General features: G+C 41.9%; 1 protein-coding gene across 1 annotated transcript; it reads right to left on the bottom strand.

The window, feature by feature from the left end:
* Positions 1-1,205: 1,205 nt before the first annotated feature.
* cers1 (ceramide synthase 1) lies at positions 1,206-25,159 on the bottom strand. Its single transcript, XM_015971298.3, has 7 exons — positions 24,780-25,159; positions 5,648-5,807; positions 3,168-3,348; positions 2,837-2,998; positions 2,583-2,730; positions 2,314-2,483; positions 1,206-1,391 (listed from the first exon to the last, which is right to left on the bottom strand). The coding sequence occupies exons 1-7, from the start codon at positions 25,011-25,013 to the stop codon at positions 1,349-1,351; spliced, it is 1,098 nt and encodes a 365-aa protein (XP_015826784.3). The 5' UTR covers positions 25,014-25,159; the 3' UTR covers positions 1,206-1,348.
* Positions 25,160-25,904: the final 745 nt, after the last annotated feature.

Raw genomic sequence — 25,904 nt, 5'->3', positions numbered from 1 at the left:
AGCAGAAAAACACTTCTGGAACATGAACAGTGCTCTCACCCTAAAGACTTAAAAAATAAAACAGCAGCAATTCAAACAAACAAAAACAATAAAAGTGACGCTTTTACGTCATGTTTTATCTAAATTGTTCCCAAAATACTGATTTGAGGGAAGACAAAACAAAACTGACACGTTTTGGACTAACAAGATCTGCAACATGTTCAAGCAGCACGAGCATGCCGTTCATCCAAACAAAAGCTTGAATTTGATCGAGAAGGTAGATTCAAGTTAAACGTTCCTCAGTTCCAGAAGCCGTTGACCACACATGCAGCCAAATAAACACATCGGTTTCTCGCTGTTTATCCGAGTGTACATCATTAGAGAGCCACGCTTGTTTAAGAGACCCACGTTAATTCTCACTTAAACCAACAAAAGATCACTTCAGAATACGTTTTAGGTGTGAATAAAGCTTAAAAACTCGGAGGATTTTCTTTAGATACAAAAAAACATTCTGACATGATGCAATCAGATCATGTTCATACGCAGTTTGTTTTTCAAATTCATCACAAGTGATCTCTCCCACTTTTTCTTCCACCATTCATGACCTGGTAGAAAAAACGATTTTACAGATTAATGATCTCTTCTTAGAACCCGTCAATCAGTTCTAGCTTTCATCCTGTCATTAAACCAGCATTAAGCTCATATGCCTTCATATCAGTGCAGCAGACACAAAATAATAATCACTAATTAAAAAGAGAAAACACTTTTCCATACAGGAACGCCCGTATTCTAGTGGATCATCGGGCCAAGAGACAAACTCTGAGTTTAAATGTTACAAATAAAGGATTTCCCTTGCTATAAAAGCTGCAGCCACACTCGGGACTTCCTGAAACATGCAGATTCTGTACCTGTTTTCTCAAACTTGTGTGAATAGATGCAGGAAGCCAGAGGTGTGTGCTAACCGTCACTGACTTTGGTACTGAAGCCTAAAAATCAGAGCAGCGCAGGAAAATGATAAACAAACTCTCCTTTCTCTCCATATTGAAAGCCACAAATCAAAAGAAGCAGCTGCTGTTTGTTCCCCTCCCATGAGGAAAAGACTACCATTAGGGTGAAGTCAGAGTCCAGCCCTCACTCAGTCAAGTTCGTTTCTACTGACTCGATCAACAGTAAGGTCAGCTGAAATAACATTCACAGTGCTCTGTTCGAATAAAACTGACGATGAAACGTTCTAAATGCAAAAAAACTCATCAAATCCTTCATTTCTTTTCTTATGTCGTGTTTCTTCCCAGCGTTCCTCCATTTGAATGTGTTTGTGTTGTAGGAGAACGGTGTTTCAGTCCCCAATGTGGTGGTGGCGGAGAACCCGTTATAGATACTTGTCCTTGGAGACTCCGTTCTGCACGTGCTTCCTGCAAAGCACAGAGATGAAAAAGGTGGGAAGGAATGAGCTTGCAGATGTAGAATATCTGGATATCAGGATTTCAGAAGTCTTCAAGGCCAAGCAGATAAGAAAGGCCACATGATTAAATCTCATGCTAGCTTTGATCCCGGCTACAGCAGAGCGCTGCAGCAGTGTAGGAAACTCCACCAGGAACATATTTCACCCCATAAAACACTTGAATGACTAACGTTTATATGAGAACTTCTGTATCAGCACTGGAAAATGTGTGTGTGTGTGTGTGTGTGTGTGTGTGCGTGCGTGCGTGCGTGCGTGCGTGCGTGCGTGCGTGCGTGTGTGTGTGTGTGTGTGTGCGTGCATGTGTGTGGAGGGGGTTTCAGGGTCTTCAAGTCTGCAGAGGTCAAAAATCACTGATAAAGATGCACGAGGCAGTCAGCCACAAGATTAAAGGCAGCCTTAGATAAAAGCTAATATACTTTGGTCTTAGTCAGCATTTGCTGGTTTGAAGCTCACCACAGCAATGTTCAGACCACAGGTCCGTGCTGCAACAAGAAAAAAGGCTTCACAAAGTCAAATATAATCCCCGTATAGGTGGGTTTTGGGAGGAGATTTAATGCTTTGTGCTCCATCTTTTTCACATGAATGTGTGGTTGTGATGTCAAAATGTTTACAGGTGACAATAACGGGGAGATCAAAGTAAAAATGACCTTAGCTACATCACAAAAATGATTGTTGTGTTCATATATATGTGTATATATATATATATATATATATATATATATATATATATATATATATATATATATATATATAGTAGTTTGAGACCAAATTAAAGATTTTTAACCAGAACATTCTCCAATCATGACCCCATAGGGCAGGTGGTAAATCTGAACCCAGGTCTGCATAAACTCAAACCTAAAGATGGTGCTCACCTTGGGGCAGAGATGTGATGTCCAGCATCATCATCATCATCATCTGTTTTTGTTGTCTGAGGATCTCTGAGCAGCTCCGCTGCTGCCTTCCTTCCATCCTCGTCTTCATACTCTCTAACATCGTTCACCTCCTTCACCTTCAGCAGCTTCACTACAAACATCACAATAAACTAGACGAAACACAGGATGGAAACAGGAACAATCAGCTTCAGGAAGACAAGAAAATGAAAACACTTTAGGTTTGAGTCGGCAACCACTACTGTCCTCACCAAAAACCAGTAGATATTCATGAGCAGCAGGGCGAAGAGCAGGGCGTTGAAGAAGAAGTAAAATGGGATGTTGGGGACAGATTGGATGCTGAACACACACGTGGCGTACAGCACTTTAAGAGGGAACCAGTAGAGACGGAACCAGAACCTGAGAAAGGCGCGGTAGAGACAAAAGGAGGAATGTAAATCAGACATCTAAATATTAGAGATGTCAATGCTACAAATCACGACTGTGAAAGAAAGAGATAGATTACCAAGTGATGCTGAAGCTGACAGAGGCAATGTTGGCCAGAACATCATTGATGAGGTGATAGCCACCTCCTCTGGACTTCAGGTAGACGTTGAGCTTGGTGAACTCCAGCTGGACATCGTTAATGTCATGAAGGAATAACACCAGAATCCCCACGTTGTGATATCTGCAGCAGACAGAACGGCCACTGGAACATTAGTTTTTATTCTAGTCGGGAAACAGGAAGCAGTTTGACTGGAAAGTAAATGATCTGAAGTCATTTCCAGGTGTTCAGCTACGTTAATCCTTTGTGTCCAATTAGAGAGAATCAAGTGAGATGTGAGACAGCCCGATACCTGAAGGCGTAGGAGAAGCTAATAAGAGCCAGTGTGATGATATGGTGGACCACCATGACAGCAGAGTCCTTCCTCCACGTGTCCATGTTGATGGTGGCGTAGATGGAGTGGCCGTAGAAGCTGCCCTGGATCAGGTAGGCTACAGCGATGTCTGTAGGCACGGCCATACCACTCTTCCAGTCTAAAGACACAGAGAGGGGGATTAAATGTCTGGGAAACTTATTCAATCATTACATTTGCAGTGGTCTCTGGTATAGAAATGAATGCCTTGCAAGCCGTACTCAGGGCAAAAAAAAAAAAGCCCAGAAATGCCTGCTTTAGCAGGGACAAGTCTGCTGCAGCAGAGGAGAGCCTAACACAGCAGGTTTTGAGATCTTATTTCCTGATATATGGACACCTCACCTCAGACTGGATAACATCAACGGGACTCTACCACTGATTTTTTTTTTTTTTTTTTTGCTTTGCAACATGGATGTCTTTTCTATACTAATACCACAAGCCTGGAGGAGCTTCTGCTGTGTGGTGTTGTTGCTAATGCTAATGGTTAGCTTCTGCTAGCTGAGACGTCCTCTACTGATTCTGGAAGTTAAAACAACAACAGCCTTCCCCGTCTTAAACCAGTATGGGTGAATCCAAGCGACCACTTGACTAACAGTAGATCTGTCAGGATTTTCAAATCCTAGAGATTCACTGCCTATTTTCTATTGAAGCTAAGGCAGAAATAATATTTAAAAACGCTTTTTTCAGTGACCCACACCTTTAAGAGCCAGCTTTTGGGTTAAATATGACAATACTTTTTGAATGTGTCTTTTAAACGTCACAAACGGATCCGTGTATGTTTTACCACTAACTTATTCTTCTCTGAACTTGTTCAAATTACTTTATTGTTAAAATGACCTACCTAAAAAATGTAGATGTTTTAAAGAAACTGTTTTATTAAATGTGTAACTGTGGCACAACCTTAATTAGTTTGCTTTAAACTAAAATATCCTCTGACAATCAAAGGGGAGGCGTTGAGCCTGTAGGGGGCAGCAACATCACACAAAGACTTTGATCACACAGCCAGGTTTTCATAAAAGGAAGTACAATTATTAAAACAGAATAAAATTAGATATAAAGTGCCAGAAAGGTTTTATGTGATGCACTTGTCAAAATGTTGCATTGTAAAAAAGATAAATAAAAATTATGATATGCAAATAATTTTAATGAAAATAACCTTAAACTAATAAATGATGAATAATTAAAATCTTTAAATATTACTGCATTTTTTTAAATGCACATTTATGCTTTTGGAGAGCGCAACATGCCATAGGAACTCTAAAATAGACAATAAACCAAAAATAAATGTTTTAATTTTAGAGACTTTTTAAAGTCTTACCATTTTTCACCAGCTATCATTCTAAGATGACTAATTTCTTCAATTTTAAGTTAAATGTAAAGCTCTTCTGTTACTAAAATAGTTTTCCTCTCTGCAGATCTTCAGAGTTAAGCAGCTCATTATTGTTACACGTTCACCACATGCTATGGAGTAACTGATGAGGGTTCAACACGATAGCATCCAGGAGGCTTTCTGTAGAAAAACAAGCTGAAAGCACGATGGGACTGGCCGGCAGGCTCTCATCTTGGAAACCTTTCGGATGTTAGATGGACACTTTCTCCATCGGGGTTTGAGTGAGGTTCATCTCCAGTGAGCTGGGTTTCATTCGGGCTCCGTGTAGTGTTTATTGATCGACCCCTCCATCATTAAACATTAAGAGGAGGTCTGGTAGATGGAATGGAAAAGCTGCCAAGATGAGCTCTTCTCCACCTTTTTATTAAGATGCAGAAACCCAGCTCCTTTAACAACCCTGTCCCTTTAAATTCTCTCAGTTTTCAAAAAGACCAATAGCTCCACATCTCTTCCCCGAGACAGACACGCTGCAGATCCACACACATGAACCTGAGAGCTATTAATGGTGACTTAGCCATTAAAGATGAATCTGCTGCTGTCAGCGGGCCTTTGTGAGCATTGACACCTCTGTGTCTGATGCAGGAGGGTGCAAGGAGACAATAAAAGACATCTCTGGAATGTAAGTGAAGTCCCCAGAGCACTTCCTCCCTCCATTAGCAGAAATACGCAGCAACTCTGGTCTCCATTAGACAGGATCATAAAGATCCTGTGTTGTTGCATGGAAGCTAATAGGTAATTGTTAAAGATGTTAAACAAAGACTTTAAGTGAATATGTTATTAATGCCGGTCTGAATCTATTGCAGAAATGTGTGTGTGCATCTCTGACCACTTGACATTACAATGAAGCAGCAGGAAGGGTGAGAGATTAAAGGCTCGTTGTAAGCATGCACCAACAAGCGGCACATCCTGTGTGTCCTCTTATAAATATCTACTAATTTGAATACTCAAATAGGTTTTAAACCACCACAGCGCCTCCACTCCCTGCTGTTTTGGTTAAAATGATCTCAACTCTCAGATTTCTGTGCCTTACTGTAGAAGGTAGATGGAGGGTCATGGAAGAAGGAGTAGGAGGTGAAGAAGAGCAGGTAGGTGCTGTAGGACCACGACAGGGTGTAGAAGACCAGCTTCCATGCGCTCTCTGGCATCTTTGCGGCATCTTTGGGCAGCAGTTTGCACCACTGTGCAAGAGGCTGCAGAGACAGAGCAGAAACAAAAAAATCACACAAAGGGAAAAGGACTCAAAAATAATCTGATAAATCATTCAAGTGGTAAAACACACAGAGAGGCCGGACTACAAATGACCGTTTCATAACATGGCATAAATGACCACAACATAACATAGTGCATAAACAATCTTTGAAGGAAATGTTGGTATTAAGGGAAGAATGTAATATGAATTCATGCTATGACCTCTATGCCTTTAATTAAAATATTCTGATTATATCACTGGACTGAAGAAACTGAGTCATGACTTAATTTCTCTCAGCGGTTCAGGAGCTTGCTGAGGCTTGGATTGAACTGAAAGCTGAATCAGTGCCTCTCCAAATGAAAACAGTTCATCATAACTTTGTAAATCTGTGATTTATGCTGTGCTTTTGAATCATTCTGCATTCGTTTTTGTTAAGTCTGCAGCTTATTTGAGATTGGTTCTAGTGAAAACATCAATATAAACCAACACACTGAGGACTGAATTTGATCCAGTCTCTAAAACATGATGCATAAAAAGTTTCACACGCAACAAAAAAGTGAACTGGAACCAAGCCCCCACAGTGCGTCTCAAAAATTGAGGCCAACCCGGAAGTACCAAAAATTGCAGTTCCATCCTCATCCCCTGGGGGCTGGTGTCAGAAGCGAGCAAATCCTCATTGACTCCCATGTTAAACATGCCAATTTCACAGCAGAAATAAACATGTTTACAGCCTGGTACCAAAACATGTTTTTGGTTTAAATTATCTAGTTTATACTCATGACAACTCTGAGGGGGGTGAACTTTTTTCTCACTCTTCTGTTTAAGTGTATTAAAAGCCTAAAATTCTGTATAATTACTGAGCATCAGACCCACGTGACCACAGAGCTAGCTCCGTGGAAAGGCCTCAGTAGAGCCTCGGCCTGGCTAGGAAACTGCTCTGGGATTTTGAGTCTCTGTGTTTGTGTATTCTGTTTTGGATATTTTTTGTGCAATTGTTGGACAAAATGACTTGCTGTGGCATTAATTGCACTAATAGAGCGTCCAAGGAGTCTCCACTTCATTTTTTTCGGTAAGTAAAATGAAATTTATGTATTTTAGGTCACTGCTGAGCTGAGCTTAGATTTTAACATGTACTGTTTAACCATGACATTTAAATGTAATAGGGTAAAACCCAGTGCATTTAACATAATGCAGCACTTTAGAAAATGGGTTGAAATATAACATGTTGGTGGAGCTGGGTTCCGACTATCGGCTTGTGGAGCTCTCGGGAGACCGATGTTTTCCACCCGGTTCTCCCCTCCCCGCAGCTTCGCGCATCTCTGTCTGATCACGGCTTCTGTCTGCTGCGCGGGCTGCTGCGCGGGCTGCCAGCTGGGTCTCCCCGCAGCCCGGCGCATCTCTGTCTGATCGCGGCTTCTGACTGCTGCGGCGGGCTGACGGCTTGTGGAGCTCTGGGATGGAAACCTTTCCACCCGGTTCTCCCCAGCGGCAGCTCTGCGCATCTCAGATCGCAGCGGTGCTTGTCTGCTGTGCGGCTGCCGGCTTGTGGAGGTCTCTGAGACCTCTGTGTTCCACCCGGTTTTACCCAGCGGTCAGCCCGGCGTATCTCTGACTCAGAAGCTCTGGTGTTGTGCACAGTTAACTCCGGTTGTAGCTAGATTGCTATCTCCGTTAGCTTAGCTCCCACCTCAGCATTAGCTTTGGGTTAGCTTCAGGTTAGCTTGTAGCTAGTTCGACCGGGTGTCGTCAGTTGATCCCAGCCTTACAGCCCCACCCTCAGCTCCACCTCTCTTCCCTTTTATGGAATTGTCTGGGCTTGACGGAACCTGTGACACGGTCAAAATGGCGGTTGGCCTCAAAAACGTGATATTGGAGCCTATGGAAACCCATTGTCCAGTATATATGTTGATGACTGGAACAGGTGAATCCCTAAAACTAAGCTGGGCATTAAAATATGGAATCTGCTCTGTGTTTGCAGAACTGAGGCATTTAAAAACAATGTTTGGTTCATCAGGGGAGGGCAGAAACAGTTTATTTCAATTTCTCTGCTTAAAAACTGACAAAGTCCACTTTAACGAGGTATAAAAGTCTACATAACTCAGAAATCTTGACAATGAGTGTAAATGAGTTTTAAATAAAAGTGTCTTCTATGACTGAATGTAAATTTAATGTACAGTGAAATCTAATGAAGCGACGGAGTGTTTTCACAGTGTGCTGCTGATAAGTTTGTAAAATGACATTAAGTTAACAAACCGTGACTCTCCTCAGTCGAGCTCAGATTTTTATAGAACATTGATCTTTTGCTGAATTGGCCTCATGAAAATGAAACAAACAAAAAGAAAAATGCAAAATCTAACAGTTGTTTAATCTAACAGCTGAAATGTCTCCCCAGGCTTCCTTAGTGTCTGCAGGAGTGGTTCCTCGCTAAATTAAACAAATCAGCTGTGTTCATGATCTAAAACATGCAGGAAACGTGCTGGAACCAGACTGCAAGGCCAGGCGTCAGTGGTGGCGCCAGGGGGGTGCTAGGGGGCGCTATAGCTCCCCCTGGATTAGTCATTGCACCCCCATAGCACCCCCAAGTAAATATTAGATTTATTTTTTTACAATTTAATTTTTAGCTAACGTGTGGATGTGATAATATTTAACATACAAAACAAAAATAACCAGTAAATTATCATATAGATAGTAAAAATCTAAACCAAAACAGGAAATTGATGTTAACCTTTGACCTCATTTTCCACCTGCGAACGAGTGAAAGGTATGGATCGGTTTTTGTTGCCCACATTTCCACGGGTTCAGTCAGAAACAAATGAATCTTTGGAAGTGATCTCAGACCCATAAAAACCTACGGATCTGGATGAAGAGAGTCAACCCTCAACCGCCGCAGCAGTCCAGGGTTTTGCCGCTGGAAATGCTAACGCTAACGTTAGCTAACCTTGCAACACTATAGGTGGTTTTCTGTGTGGCTGTATATGTTTATGATTTCATGGAAAAGTCAGCGATTGTTCATATGTTTATGATGTGTATTAATGATTGTTTCAGGTGTTGTTGAGGTTTTGTGCACGCATGTGTATCTGCTAGTGTTGAAGGTGTTTTAGAGAATAATAGGTACGCATGACCACTTCCTTCATAGCACTCTCAATAAAAAGACTAGCTCCTTCATAGCACCTGCAGAAAAACATTTCTGGAGCCGCCACTGCCAGGCGTGTCAGCTCAGTTTTTTTAAAAGTCCAACAGGTGGCGAGTTGCCTGCTAGTCTGAAGTTGCAAATGCGGTATTCTGGCCACAGGGGGTGATGGGGTGGCCTTTCATTAACCCTGTAAAGGGTCATTTTAGCACATACTGGCTCAAGAAAAAGATTTAAAAATAGGAAAAAGTCGTATAGTATGCCTTTAAATAGTATTGACCTGTTTAATCGGTTTATAACTTTGCCGATTTCTCTCTTACACACATATGCATCCTCAGACAGAAACAGCTCAACAGGATCATGTGACCGTCAACCCACAGACATGTACTTTTCACACGTTTGCTTTTGGTCTGCTCTGCGGACAGAAAGAGGACGTCAAAGAGGAGGTTTTTCTGTACGGATGTAGCCTGATAATCTAACTCCCACCACCACTGCCGAGTCACTCACATGGCCTCGGTATCTTCATCAGAAACGTGTAACAGCACTGATAAAATACACAACATGCTCTTGGCAAGTAGTGAGAAGACAGGCTGTTGTTCCACGTTTTGCCAAGACAGGAAACCAAATCCAGATCAGTGTCTCATAAATACACACACACACACACACACGCAGACACACAGAAGTGTGTGTAGAAAGTGGAGAAACAGCAATTGAGGGCAGGAAAGTAAAAGTCGCTTGTGTCACTGATACAACGCATCTCAATTCCGTTACTGAACACGAGCTGATGAGACCAGGATCAGTGACAACCTGCATCACAAATTAATGAACTGAGGGTTTCTGCAGCTCAGAAACGAGACCTCACTCCATTTGGGTGATTAAATAAATAAAAAATACAAAAAAAAAAAAAAACAGGAAAGTGAATTTCTCCAACTTGTTCCTGAACTTTTGTTTCATTACGCCTTTGATTTGTTTATTCTCACCACCCTTAACCCTCACATCACAGAGAGACGAGTCAACAGATGTGAGATAACATGTAACAGTAGCACACTTCATGACACATGTAGAGAGAGCAGGTGCCCTGTGGGGGGCGGGGACACGTGACCCCAGGCGGGAAAGTTGATTGGGTGAGACAGAAGTGAAGTAAGGGGCGTGTTCTGTAAGTCCTGGCCGAGGCACAGTGGCGTGCAGGACACTCACTACAGTACCTAAGGTCTCCTGGCACATCTGTGTCAGTTCTTCCCCCATCCCCCCACCTACCCATTTTTATTACTTTGTATTCTTGTACCTTCTTCATTCTCTCTTTCCATCCACCCACGTGTCCCCCTGCCTGTGACTGTTATTTATAGAAGCCAGCTATCAGAGAACATTGTACCCCCTCACAGTCCTCCAGTATGTCGCCCTCCACCTCCTCACGCAAAAACATAAGCCTGCACACACTGACAAAGGCAGAAAAGCACTCCAGGCTGACAGAGCCAGCAGTGACTCTGCAGTTCACTTCTCACTTGTTCATCATCATTACTGTCAGCTCCTCTCCTGTGAAAGCTTCAGATCACGTAAACATTACACTTTTGCTTCCGTTTTCTCCATTTGAGTCATTAATACATTCGCACCACAATCAAAAACTCATACAGCAGTACCTGGATATGTTTATGCATTAAAACTACTTGTGTGAATTGGTTTGGAGGGATGTGGGCTCTTCTCATCCTGGATTATAAACTATCAAATCCCATATCAGGGAATAAGCTATTTCAAATAGTTAGCCTGTTAATGTTTCCATATTTTGACTAGTAGCCATTAATTTTTATTATTGATGCTTTTGTTGTCTGGGCCAGCCTGAAAAACAGAAGAAGATTGGTTCAGGGACACAGAGATGTTCCACTCATCTTCTGTCGGATGAACGATTCACACTGAGCCAGCAGAGCCATTCAAGAACCCATTATTGGCTTCTTTCTCCTGGCCAAAAGAGTCAGAGATGTTAAATAACAAAAGGAGATGGGAAATGATGAAATTATGGCTAATTGTGAATGAAAAACAATGCGTCAGCGTGAGACACTTGACAACAAATGAGAGGTTTCCTTGGCGACCATGCTGTGATGCTGGCAGAGCCCTTCAGAGTGAGTCAAAACTTTCCATCTACCTTCCATTCCAGTGCTTGCCTATCTGTCCCTGGCATTTTTGTACTTTTTGCGTCTTTTTGACTTTAAAAGTTCCTCCCTCCAAGCCTGAGCCCATCCCAGAAGCAGGTGATTAAACAGGAAGACTGGCCTGTTGCATAGGCTGATAGACCAATGAGCCAGCATCCTGACTCACTTTGAATCTGTTCAATCAGGCTTGCTCTCATTCACCCTCTCATTTCTTGTTTCTGCTCGGTCTAGCTTTGATTGCTCTCAGAGAGGCTGGTGTCACTCAGAAAGCCTCAATTTTACCTTCAAACCCAAATCCGTCAGAGACTACCTGTAGTGTATGCATCTTTTTCTTTTCAGGCTTAGGACAAATGGGATTTACAAAGGCTAATCCAAAGGATGACCAGAGTTTTAGACTATTTATAAACTGGCTAATAATTGTTAGATACCCAACTGTCTTTTCAAACTTTCTGGTGCTTTAGGTCGAATGCCACATGTTTACACAAGTATTGATAATATACTACACACTACTACTACATACTGAAACCCAGATTAAACTCCTGTTTTGCCTCACTCATAGCAGATTATCGGTTCTATTAAAAGAGGAATGATCTAATTCACCCCTCCTCACTTAAGTGATGAGTGGACAGCTGCTTCTGGGGCTTGTGGGTTTTAGAGTTAAAATGCAATTAGCTTCAAATTCTTCATCTGAGAAAATTTGCGATACGTTTTCAACTAGTGCAGCAAATCCCAATTTATTCATAATAGAAATATGTTGTTGAATTATTCAAGCTAGAAAAATAAATAAAAGTTCTAATCAGTAATTTACTATCACTAATAAACTCATTTAATATCCATGCTCCTGGAATTAGCTCAAATTCTGTTCACAGACACCCAAACTGAGTTCACTCATGATCATAGACAAAACTATATTTACAATGTAAAGTTCTCATTCATTTCCTACATTTTTACTAAAACAAGTCAAATTATACTTATTAGACTTTGGTCTATGACATCATGCACCAGTTTTTGATTTAGAAGTCTGATGTCTGTTAATTACTTTATTATGATTATTGCTCATTTCACTTCCAGTTTTGGGAGGATAACGCACCCAGAATCATATCAACAGATAAAAAATGAACACAAAATTTCCTAAAAACACCCATAAGGATGGCCTACGCTCATTATTAAAATAAAGCTGCTGTCTGTAGTATAAATGAGCACCTTGTGAGTTGTTCTCTGTGGAAAAAAGCTCTGGTGCTCCTGCATCAGGAGGTAGAAGTTAGCCGGAGGAGTGGTGGGCAGCAAAAGGCAGGATTTGGAGTCTTACTCATTAATATTCTCAAACATCTTGCTGCTGATTGGCTAACAGCATCGCTACTCTTCTACTGCCTCCTTTGGCTCTGCCATGTTAATGTTTTATCTCCACAACTAAATGATAATGATATACGAGCCACACAGCGCCTTTCAGAGGACTCCAGTGCTTTACACACACATTCACACACTGATGGTGATGAGCTACATTGTAGCCACAGCTGCCCTGGGGCACACTGAGAGAGGCGAGGTGAACTTTTATCAAATGTTTTTATCTTTCTGTAATACAACTCAATTAAGCTGCTTATTTTTGTCACTTTGTTGCTGAATTTTCCACCATGATGCTGTTTTCTTCCTTTTGAGGTCTCTAAAGAGCAACCGGCTTTTGTTTAAACCTGTTTTGTTATTCATGCTGGTGAAGGTTCTCAGTCATCCAGGCCATCTGAAAGGGTTTATATGACTTCTTTGGTTTCTTTAAGACGTTTAACTTGTCTTTGTCAACTCTGACTGGAAAATGGGAGAGTCAAGTTTGTAAACTTGGTAGGTGTCTGTTGTTTCTTTACAAGCTGAAACTATTGATGAATACCTCTCCTTCCTACCTCCTGAGGCGTCGTGTGTCCCTTGTCCTTGAGATGTAGGTGCACAGCAGAGACTTGACCTGTAGGGGTGGCTCTCCCATGTTGAGCCACGTTCTATTTTGTTACTTCTGTTTAGTTATTTAGGTTTTCTAGGGAAGCTGTCTTTTGGAAAATGTGCCTTGTCTGTTTAATTCAGCGCCCGCAGTAAGATCCAGCTTCTGTTAACTGCCGTTGTTTTTTCTAAGGTATGACCGGAAGGAAAAGGAAGGTTTTTTAATGAGAAACAGAAACAACAAAAGTAGCAGCAACGTAGGTGTGAAGTCGCCACAGTCAGCCTGACTTTCTTTGTTTATGTCTCCTTTTCCTCCACCAGTCTGCCACATTCTGTACATCCTGACCCTCTGACAGTGACTCTCCAGCTCATGAATGTTTGCTGACTTCTTCCTTTCCACAGCCAGCCCACTCCTTCAACTGAGGCAGATAATTGGCGTGGTGCATGCTGGGAAATGAGTCAGCTGTAAATTTGCAAGTCTGTAAATTTAAAAAGGGAGGGGTGTGGTCCATAATGTGATGTCATCATCGGGAAAACATCTAAACCGGCAGGAATCCGGCCCTTGTGATGCTAGAACACTCCTACCAACCATTGATTAAGATGTTAAAGGCACACTTGGCAGTTTTGCTTGCTTCTAGCATCCCTCAGCGTCCGTTATTAATTATTTTGTCTCCTCGCTGTACGATCATCTTTTTAACACCTCAGTCTAACAGCTGAAATGTCTCACCAGCCTTCATTAGTGTCTACATGACAATGATAAATGAAACAAATCAGCTGTCCTCGTGATCTAAAACAAGCAGGAAATGTGTTGGAAGCAGATTTCAGTGCCAGGTATGTCAGCTCAATTTCTTCTAAGTGTAACAAGTGCCAGACAGACATGCTGAAGTTGCAAATTCGGTATTCTGGCCACAGAAGTCAGTGGGGGTCTGATAGACATTTGATTAACCCTGTAACGGGTAATTTTAAGCACATACTGGCTCAAGAAATCCATTTAAAAATATGAAAGGGTCCCAAAATATCCCTTTAAAAAGACAAATGCACAGCGAGGAGATAAGTTGCACTTTTGGTTTGGCCCAAGCTCGGTTCTGAAAGTGAGGCCAATGCGGAAATGAAATAAATTGCAGTTCCACCCTCATCCCCTGGGGGCTGGTGTCAGAAGCGAGCAAATCCTCATTGACTCCCATGTTAAAAATACCAATTTCACAGCAGAAATAAATATGTTTACAGTCTGGTTCCAAAACATGTTTTAGGTTTAATAGATCTAGTTTACACTCATGACAACTCTGAGGGGGGTGAACTTTTTTGTCACTCTTCTGTTTAAGTGTATTAAAAGCCTAAAATTCTGTATAATTAATGAGCATCAGACCCACGTGACCACAGAGCTAGCTCCAGGGAAAGGCCTCAGTCTGAGCCTCGGCCTCGCCTGAAAACTGTTCCGCGATTTTTAGTCTCTGAACTAAGAACAATATTAATATCTGGCACAATCTTGAGGGGGAAATACTATACATTACATAGGGAAAATGTTAGTTTTGTTTTTTTATCGTTGTTACATGCTAAATATAGAAAAAGGAAAGAATGGTGTGAAGCCAATTTTCCTAACTAGCAACTAATTAGTAAATGATGTGACTTAAGCAGACTTAAAAAGGTGCCATTCATAACATAATAATTAGAGGAGTGTTTTTCAACCCTGGTCCTCAAGGCACACTGCCCTGCATGTTTTTGGAGTTTCTGTGATATAGCAGACCGTATTGAGATGATTGCAGTGAAGCAAAAGCTTATTCATCAGCCATCAATTGAAATCAGCTGTGCTGAAGCAGGGAAAATTAATTACAGATTAATTACAGATCATACATAATTAATGTAAAATATGTTTTTAATCTCATGACAGCAGTAATTTTGATATTGTCTATTTTTGATTAGGAGAATTCTCTGCTTGAGGACACCTTTGAGGCAGCAAGGTGGTGTACCACAAGGTCCTTCAAAGGAAACTTTTCCCTTCCCCAGGTCATAACCATGGACAGGGAAGCTTGCTGGTGGGCAGTGGAGAGGTTATGCGAAGCCGTTTACAAGAAGACTGCACTTCTTGAGGACGCTTAGGTCCTTCAATGTCTGTAGCAAGATGCTGCAGATCTTCTACAAGTCTGTTGTTGAGAGTGTAATCTCTTCAGCCATCGTCTGTTGGGGTAGCAGCATCAGAAGCAGGAACCTGATAAGGCTCAACAGCCTAATAAAAAAGGCTGGTTCTGTTCTGGGGACGACTGTGGAACCACTGGAGGAGATAATGCAAAGAAGGATTCTCCAGAGAATCAAGAAAATTATGGACAACCCTGAGCATTCTCTTCACAAGACTGTCCGACAAGGAAGAGTGTCTTCAGTCAGAGGCTTCTTCAGTTTCGCTGCAACACTGACCGCTGCTGGAGATCCTTCCTGCCAACAGCCATTGTACTATACAATAACTCTTTGATGACTTGATTATTATTATTATTCTGAGCTGCTACAGCAATCAATTTCCCTCTGGGATTAATAAAGTATTTTTGAATTGAATTGAATTGAATTGAATTGAATGCTTCTATGATGGCCTGGATGAAGAGGAGATGAATGATTGCAGAGAACCGTTCCTGTTCATGTTTAGTTTTCAATCAGACTATGAGGAGTTCTGCAAAGAAATTGTGGACAAAAGGAAGATGAAGGTGTTTTCTGGCTTTGAAATGCCACAGTACAGCGGTGTCAAACTTTTTTTGCATTTTGTTTCCTCCTTACATTGTTTTTTGGAGGTTCTCTTTTTTTGTGTGCTTTTTGGTTCATTTGTTTGTACTTTTTTTTATTTCTGTGTTGGCTGTTGTTTGCTCTATTAAATTTACCTTTTTGAAGAATTTAGTCTGCATTCTTGTGTGTCTCACACAATGTCTCACCACCCCGCCTCAAACCCTGGCGTGTTTTAAGAAGTATCAGCACAATCTAAGTCTCTGGTCCTCTTAATGTAGCTGATATAACTGAGTGTACAACAAATGTACCCGTGTCTGTCTGTCCTGTTTTACACTCACTTGGGAAATGACTATTAAAATAAAGGCGGTATTGAAAAAATAAACTATTAAAATGGTTTTGACAGGTTCAAACGCTTGAACCTTTTATATAGGTACCAAAAGTATAGCTAAAAGACACAAATACCTATGTGCTATAAATACACATACCATACAAAAGTAGGAAAAAGAATAAAAATATCAGAACAGAGTGGATCAAAAATGGCGCCTGTTTCATTTAACTTAATTATCTGCCCTTTCTTTAAAATTATCATGACATCCAGCGAACAAGTAATTTGATTACCAATGTTTACATGGGTTTTGTGGGTTTTTAGGGCTTTTTAATCCTTAACTCAGGGGCTACTCGAGGTTTCCCAGTTCCATTGAAGAGGAGCAGGAGCCGCCCACCTATAAACGTTTGATCCCGCCCACATTTAGCCCCGCCCACATTTAGCCCCACCCCGATCTCCAGGAGGCAGCCAGGGGCTACTCAAACAGGTAGGCAAACGCATATCAATGACTGACTGGACGAGAATGTTTGACCTAACACCGGTGCACAAAGGTGGAGGTTTCAATGATCAACAGGATGGTAAGGTTTTTTAGCAAAACTGTGTGAAAGTGTTGGTGTTTAACCTCCTCATTAAAAAGTGTGTGACGCCCATGGCTAAAAACAAGCAAAACTGCCAAGTGTGCCTTTAAGTTGAGGGTGGAGTACAACAGCACTTACTTCCATTCAAACATTATCACCGGGGATGTCCGGTTAATTTTTAAGGCACATCTGGAATGTCTTAGGATCAAACAGCATGTGATTGTTTTTGACTTTTCATTGTAATTATACAGATGACATAAATAACTCAATTTACTTGTTTAAACTTAATTAATTAGAAACACATTTATATGTATAAGTTTTGTGAAAGACCGAGGAGAAAAAAGGTGATGCTAGATGATGCTGTGAGTGCACCTTTTATCAGAAATGTGACTTTTATGCGCAATACTAGTCTCACCTCATAGATCAAATACTCGAGGCTCAAGTTTCCAAGAACTAACTCATCGGAATATTTTCAGACTACATGAAAAACAGAAGCAACAGTGACAGATTATTTGAGACCCAAAAACACATTAATTGACTTTACGGGTCTGAATTTGTTTGAAGTCGTTGGTTTGCCAAAACTATTTTTGCATGATAAAATTAAGCCTGCAGCATCAGCTCATCCTGTGTAAATTGGTTACTCATAGTCAAATCGGTCAAGGGAGAAGGCATGCACACTCCTCGCAGTTTGTTTCGTAGAAAGAAATACACCATACTTAATTTACTGTATTATTAATTTGTTGAGTGCTCAGACATTTTGGGTTTGAATTATGTCAAATAAGAATATTAGGGCAGTTTATGAATTTACTAATAGAGAATTGTTTCGTGTAAAACAACTGCTGTATTGATAATATGTCAAATGTAATGAGGAATATTTTTAAATTAAAGTTAGAAGCATTAAAGATTAGATATTGTTAAAGCATGTCTGAGCCGTGAGACGTAAACATGAATGTTGAGGAAATAATCATTTTAGTAATATTTATGAGATTCTGGAGGTTTTATTTTGTAAAGACAGTTAACGCCTCCACCATGGAAAACAATTTTGAAAATGTTTGAGCTTTTTAAAGGGAAACTACGTAGTTTTGGTTTGCTTTTCTAGTGCAGGAGTTTTAGTTTTAACCCTGCTCCAACACACCTGATTTCAATCAGCAGGTAATTAACAGGCTTTTGCAGAGCCTGATGAGCTGCTGCACAGGTGATTCAACCACTAAATCAAGTGTGTTGGAGCAGAGAAACAACTAAAACGTGCTGGATCCTACAGGCCCAGAGGTGAAAACCCTCTGCTCTAGAGTCCGTTATTAATTCACTGTTATAAAAACAAAACAGTAGCTCGTCTGTTCTGAGGTGTAAACATGGATTTCCGCAAAGCGTTTCTGCTTCACAAAAGATGCGTGACTTCAGGGGACCGGACCGAATACTCTGAAGTTGCAAGTGCTGTGTTCTTGCTACTGTGGGTGGTGAGAGCCGAGTAACTTTTCCCTTTAACGGGTCATTTTAGCACACACTGGCTCAGGAAGATGTGGACAGCAGTAGCTCAGGAGGTAGAGCGGGTTGTTCAGTAATCAGAAGGTTGTAGGTTCGATCCTGGCTCCCACCAGAGTATGCTGTTGTTGTGTCCCTGGGCAAGGCCCTTAACCAACCTTACCTGCTGGTTGTGGATGGAGGGACCGGCAGCCTCACCTCTGTTAGTGCACCCCAGGGCAGCTGTGGCTACATCATGCAGGTAAAGGTAAGAAACAGGAACACTGATAGTAGTGAAAACCATTTATGCAATATGAACAAAATGCACACCCTGTTTTATCACACAGTGCAGCCCGGCAGTGACAGCAAGGTTTAAAAAACGTGTTTAACTATGACTAACAGGTTTAAAAAGCTCAAGTAAAATATGTACATTTAGAATTTGTTAAAATGATTGAAGTCTATTTTTTCCTCATTTTATTTCTCTATTTATCATGGACAGCATTTATTTAGTCGAAAAAAAAACGCATCACAGAGTCAGAACATGCAGCCTCTCTGAAGTTCACCATAAATAAAGGGTTATCTTGGACTCTGAGACATATGTTTATGTGAGGTTTTCGTGTTTGGACTATGAGTTTGCTTATAGACCCGCTTGGCTCTTTATTCACGCTGACAGCTGCAAGACATATGGCTGCCATTCATAATACAATGCACACGCTTTTGGCAGTGCAGGGAGGATGAGGACTGACATACTGTGAATGAGCCTAGCTTCATGCGCCAGGCCGATTTAAACTATGAGCCTAAACATTATGGCCACACAGAGACCTAAATAAAACAGATTAACCCTCTCACAGGAAATTAGAGGGAATAGAGTAAATGCCTGCATAACAAAGCTTCTTCATGCTCCTATGTGAAACCCAAAAACAGTATTTGATGCCATAAAGATGGAAAAAATTAGAGAACAAGTAGAGATCTTGATGGAAAAGCACATTATACATTTTAAGTCAGCAACTTGTGCAATTTATGACCATATTTGATGAATGTCTGTATGTTTCTGGTTGTGTGGTTTTTCTGTTTAGCTGTTTTCACAGTGGCTGAAGTGATTGTGATTCTTGTCTGTGAGCACAGATGGAGCGAAAACTGGAAGCAAATGTTGACTGTGATCGGAAGGACTGATCCACTCCCCACACTGAGAAAATATACTTTTACTTTATTTCGATATAAAAATCTACTCAGGGTTTATTGACTGTAAAAATAACCCGATAATTGACACAAATAACTACCACATAAAAACCTGAAGTTTGTTGACATCATCAAACAGTTTTTCAGCAAAAACCAGAAACAGATACATCCCTCTAACACAGTAACCATGCTAAATAATGATTAAAGGAATTTAATGAGAGGTCTGGGATTCCTGGAAGAAATCTCGCTTGTTGCCTCTGCACCTCTTGCCCAACTTTGAGGGCAGTTTCTTTAAAGTCAAATCATCTTATGTTAAGAAATGATGAACTTTTGAGCAGATCTCAGCAAATTTTGGATCAACTCTTGACAACTGCACTAAGCGTTATTTCACACAATATAGAAAAATCCCTCACAATCCGTTCCCACTTAAGCATTCATGTTGCTACGAGCCCATGGCTCACTGAGTGCCTCAAACTGAACCATTTCGACTCATACCTTAGAGACTATGAACCCAACTTTCCAAGGAAACTTTGAAGAATTTAAAGTCTCAATAAAACAAGAAGCTGGCGTCATTTCCGCCACGAGTTCCTCCAACGTTTCCAGTTTAAACCTGCTCTACATTTACACAGCAGGCTACACAAGCCTCAAACCACACTGCAGGTGGGGAGGAACAGAGAGGACAAGATGCGAAAGCAAAGTGGGAGAGGAGAGAGATGGATATTTTGGAAAAGCACGAGGACTAAAGATGGCAAACTTTTCACAGAGCAGACTCTGACTCAACAGGTTTCCGAGGGAATGTTGTAATTAATTTTTGAGGGAAGAAAAATAGACCAAATAGGATGAGGAAACTAGTCTAATTGCATCTTAGATCTCACTCATAGCTATGATGAGGAAATCATGTTTCCTTCCTCGGATCTCGCACGCTGTTCTAAAGTGTCCTTGTTATCTATGAGAGCCATCTGCTGGGTAAGAGGCTCGTGGTGACAGAGGAGCTTTTCCACTGAAGGAAAACTGGGTGAGAGAAAGAAAAAAGACTGAGCGGTCGGCCAAAGCTGCTCTAGCGGTCAGCGCCTCGTGGGGCATTCCAGCTGACATGAGGAGGGTCTGATTGTCAACCACCACAGCTGATGCATGACTGAACTAATTAGGAAAACTCAAGGCCAGACACTTTCAAGACACATCCAGTGTCTTTGAAATATTCTCGTTCCATCAGAATGAAGGAGGTAAAAACTGCTGCCACCTAGCTGTCGGAGTTTGAAGTGAACCACACTACTGTAATTACACTCAACAAAAATATAAACGCAACACCTTTGTTTCTACTCCGATTTTTCATGAGATGGACTTAAAGATCTAAATTTCATTCCAGATACACAATATTACAATTTCTCTCAAACATTGTTCACAAATCAGTCTAAATGTGTGATAGTGAGCACCTGTGCTTTGCTGAGATAATCCATCCCACCTCACAGGTGTGCCACATCAAGATGCTGATCTGACATCATGAGTAGTGCACAGGTGTACCTTACACTGCCCACAATAAAAGGCCACCCTTTTCCAACATCAGCATCCATGGAGAAAACATCAGACTCAACTCTAGTTAAGGACACAAGTTTTAAGAAAAACTAAGTTAAGTTGCTGTTAGGAGCATCTGCAGGCATGTGCACCACTTGGTTTGAAACCATTTTAAGCTCAGTGCATGTGTTGTGCTGCTGAGACTGGAGTGGAATGCTGGTATGGAAGATGCATCACAGCAACAAATGAGCCGCATCCATTCTGCGGACAGTTTATTGAAGCTCAAATTCTGTGCGTGTGATGAGCAGACGCCCAGAATGAACGTACATCACATATCAGGAGCCTTTAAGTGCTGCTCTTAACGCTCACAACGTATTGATGGATGTCTGGGAGAAGAGGACTAACGACATCCTAATGTCATAAACAAAGCAACAGCTGCTTGCAATCAGTGTCAAGAGTACAAGCCAGCTTCATCCGAGTGGGCACTTTTGGCTGAATGGATATCACTTCCTGTCAACCACAAATCCAGTATCAGGTTTCTCTGCGTGGCTCTAATGCTCAATAGTGAGCAGGAGCTTAGAGAAAAGTGATCTGGGACCTGTGGTTAGAGATGCTGTCAAACCTTGGGCTGCTTTCACATTCAGAACAACAGCAAAGAGAGGCAGAGGTGCCGTTCAGGCCAGTGCTGTAGGACGAGCTCTGCAGCGAGGGTGAAGCTGCCAATGCACTGCTGAGTCTATGTGTTGGTCTATAACAGGCACTTATGGGAACACTTCCAAAGTGCCACTGCAATGAAACTGTGTGTGTGTGTGTGTGTGTGTGTGTGTGTGTGTGTGTGTGTGTGTGTGTGTGTGTGTGTGTGTGTGTGTGTGTGTCCGAGTGAGCAGGCTTGCCACTCATATTTACAACCCATCTTCAACTTACAGGTCCTTCCTGTCTCAGTTACAGCTTTTTGTAATTTTTTTGTTCTTTACTTGTGATTTCCCCTTCCTCATTTCTAGAAAAATCATCTTTTTGTCTTTGACTTTAAAGCAAGTTATTCAGCTGTCACATATCCGACTGATTAAGGTGTGACTGATGAAACCAGAAACAGCATTTGCCCTCTGTGACTGACAAAATGCATGCAAATACGAGTATATATGCATCTGAAATAATGCAACTGCACACTATCTCATTCATGCTATATTTAATCCATCAGAAAAAGCATGCAAGCAAATAAAAACATGCAAAAACACTGCAAACATTTTGGTGCAGAGATAATTAGAGAAGAAAACGAGGAAGGATTTGTGCAGCATTCATGTTTGGAAACTTGGTGTGACATTTAGAAGGCTGCTGCACGCTTGTATTCAAGCCTTTCACATTAACTTTCCTTCATTCTGTCAGTGATACCAAGAGATACGGAAGAGCATAGAGAGAATGTGCTACAAGCATGAGGAAGTTCATTTAACCTGGTCATGCACATTTGTGCGGCTAACCGATGTGCTATATGATTAGATAATCAGTTTGATAGCTTCAAAAGTAATTGTATTTCTTAGCTGAGATAATCATTTCTATCAGGAAAAGGCAAGATTTTGACCATAAATGGGACAGAAACGAGTTGGGTGAGACACGCAGCAGAAAAACGTCCCATAACTCGTTTCATGCCTGCAACTCGTGGAATGGAAAGTACAAATCACACTGAACTATGTGCATCTGAAGTGGGTCAGCTTTCAATCTTCAAACGTAACTTTGAGATGTAAGTAACTAAACAGGAAACTAATTATTTTTAACCATCGGCCTGCGGCGCAGGTACTCTGTGCAGCTGGGGTCTTCACCAGTAACTTCTGCGTGGATGTCAGACACAAAAGTGGAGCGGCTGCAAACTAGGATTCTATTCTTATCTGTGCAAGAATGTTGCCTTCTATAAATAGAAGCACTGGTTACAAATACATTTAGAAAAGCTGCCTTTGGTTTTATACACAAGATTGATCATTAATATTGTAATAAAGTCACAAAAGAACAATTTATTCACTCGTCTCTGGTCCGGTAACTGTAAGCCTTTAATCTGACCTGGCGAGCTATAAAATCTTAGATTTTACATTAGAGAAACTATGGCTTAGTTTCAGGCCACTGTGTGCTCTAGTTTAAAGACACCTGAAACAATGCAGCTGTGCTCTTCTAGCAGCCAACTTCAGGTTGTGGTGTTAAACAGCAATACTAGCGTTGAACCAGCTCCACATAGCTGACCTACTCTGAACTCATCCTCTTCATCCCTGATATAAGCACTCGCCAGGTGCTGCTGCACAAGCTCTGAATAGCCAATGACACTTCTGAGCTTTAATTCAGTCTACATTCAGCATCTCATCCTCATCCTTCACAGCCACTAAAGCACCCAGATGTCGACCCCGTCCGATAATGTTCTTGATGCGCCGTTTAAAGAAAAGCAGGCCTCATTCTTTGCATTCTGTAAACATGTCTGGCTTCAAACGTGAGGTTCAGGACTTATTCATTGAGGCCTTCGCCACATGTAAGCCCTGCCCTCAAACTGTGATGTTAGTGGGATGGAAAACACCAAGTCCTCATCCAAATCCAGGCGTTCTGTGAAGAGAGGAACCCTGCTTGGTAAATGCTAACAGAGGGGGAGGTACTCTGGCCTTTGAAGGGCGAGGAGTGCCTGGCCTCTATCAGAGCATGGCCAGACTAAATAATACATTTATTTAGTCTGGCTTGCCAGGCTAGTATCTAGTAGGAGTCACTGTGCTCTTTAACCCATTATCTCCCTCCCCTGTCCAAACGGAGGTGAGACGTGCTGCGGCTGCACGCACCGAAGTAAGGAGAGTCCCAACCCTGCCTCCCCACCTAGTGGACACTTATGTTGTGTAATGTCTGAAGTCTGTGAGCATTTCTGTCTGAGGTGTTTTTTTTTGCATAGCAAAGCTGTCCTGTCTGGTGAGGGGGGCTCTGAAGTTGCTTTTTTTCCCTCCCCCCGACTTTATCCTTATATAAACCCTCTTGATCTATTACGGTAGTGCGACTCGGGTTGCGAATGACCACAGTCACCAATTCTTGTCATGTGTGTGTATGTATGTATATCTGATCTCAGAATTGTGTGTACTGAAACTCTAATTTCCATCTGGGATTAATAAAGTATTATTGAATTGAATTGAATTGAACACAACTGATATAAACAGTTGTTTATAAGCAGGTTTTCAAGCAAAAACACACACGGCATAGTGGACTTTCTGTTCATAGCCCATCACCTTGCTTATATTTAAAATTCTGTACAGTTTTATAAGAAATAAAAGCATAAGGAGTTACTGATCTGATATTGTTAGGTTAATGTTTGTGAGGTTTTGTTTACTCAATCGTTGTTTCCTGCAAAGCTTGGAACCATCTCAACAGCTATTTATTTTATTTCTCCCCGTTGACAGCATTTTCCATTCTCTTTTACTCTTTTTTATCCACGCTTTGTGGACAGTCTGGAAACAAACACTCCAGTTATCGTTTTTGATTGCCAGTGAAATTTCTGAGAGCAGCCTCTCACCAGATTTATTTAATCACAAGTTAAACTTTAAAATAAACACTTCCTCTGAATAAAAACATGTATTACTTGTGTTGGAATGAACACTGTAATTGACTCACAAGCTGTCGTGGTATCTAAATTATTTTCACACAAATGCAAATAATCTTTTAATATAAATCAACCTATAGGAGTCAGCAAATGCTCAGACCATGCAGTGAAGTAGGTGCACTGACCATGTGCACGTGTCCTCACCCATCCCCTGGATGATTTACGGGAACCAGACTAGAACCTGTGTCAGGCTGAGAATGCTGCAGCTGTGGTTTGTGGCCTGCATGTGTGAGTCAGGTTGATATTTACTGACAGTTTGGTTAGCTTCTGTTATAAAGGTTGAACCGCCTGTCTGCGCATGCGGATGTTTGTTTTTTAATCGGAAGAGAAAGCACCCGCTAATTAAGGGAGTAGTTGATTAAATTCTGGGGGGGGGGGGGGGGATTTGGCTGAAGTTTCACCCACCTTAAATAGGCTTTCTGTCAGTCCCCGCCTGACCATCGTCCACAAAAAGGCGCACAACAAAAACAGGGCGATTTCGGTCCAGGTGATGTATGCGTTATCCAGGAGAGTCTGTTTGGAGAGCTCCAGCCCGCAGTGACTACAGTCTCTCCACGAGCCCAGCATGATGCTGGAGCCTCTGCTGAGGAGCTCCCAGTATCCCGGCATGGGCTCCACGCTCCCGGCATCCCCTTCCATCGCGGTGTGGTGCAGAAACAGCAGAGGATAAAAGCTGCGGACCAGTGACTCCAGACTGCGATGACTGACCGGTGGAAACAGGCTTATCTAACCGGCTTACCCTCTAGAGTCTAATTCTTTGTCTTCCTAATTAAGACATGAGCTCGTTTTTGGCGTCCGGGTCAGTTTAGTGGATACTTGCTGGGCCCACTATGACTATACACTAGATACGACTGTTTGGATAGAAAAATAAATAATCATAGAAATGATCTAACAGGTAGATCTAGACAGCTGTTCATGGGTTTTTTTTTAGCGCCAGGCTAGTGAGGACTCCATCTTCTCTGTGCGCACACTGTTCATCTGATTAGCCGCCTAGCTCCCCGTCAGTCAGACTAGCAGCGGTGTCCTACAGCTAGCCGTCCACAGTACAGAACGCAGATGCACCAGCACGTTTACCCAGAGCTTAGTGTTGCCTCCCCGGCGCCGAACGCCGCGGTCAGATAATTGTGCCGCTACACGCCGCCAGACACGCTCTCATCCCCGCCCGTTATCCGCTTTATGTAACGCCTCAGAAGACAGAGCCACGAGGAAACCGGCAAGTCTCACACCAGGGCAGGTTATACCGGTAAAAAAAAGAAAAAAGGATAAATTAGAGGGTTGTATTCCGGAGAGTGGCTTCTCCTCCTCCCGGCAGCAGCAGTATCGTGCAGGCGGCGCGCGCTCCGCTCCCCTCGTGGATCAACTGGTGCGTTAAAAGGAGGACAACGCGCTTCAGCTGCTGCGTGTTTAAAACGACTAAAAAAGTACGGGGCCGTGACGTTTTCAGGCTGGCTATCTTCTTTTAGATCCCTCTGCCTAAACCACAAAGGATTAGGAAGGATGACTTAAAGAGACAGCGCAGGTTCAACTTCC

The sequence above is a fragment of the Nothobranchius furzeri genome, chromosome 8 (assembly GCF_043380555.1).
Source record: "Nothobranchius furzeri strain GRZ-AD chromosome 8, NfurGRZ-RIMD1, whole genome shotgun sequence".
In the NCBI taxonomy this organism is placed as follows: domain Eukaryota; kingdom Metazoa; phylum Chordata; class Actinopteri; order Cyprinodontiformes; family Nothobranchiidae; genus Nothobranchius; species Nothobranchius furzeri.
This window is presented reverse-complemented; position numbering and strand designations above follow the sequence as displayed.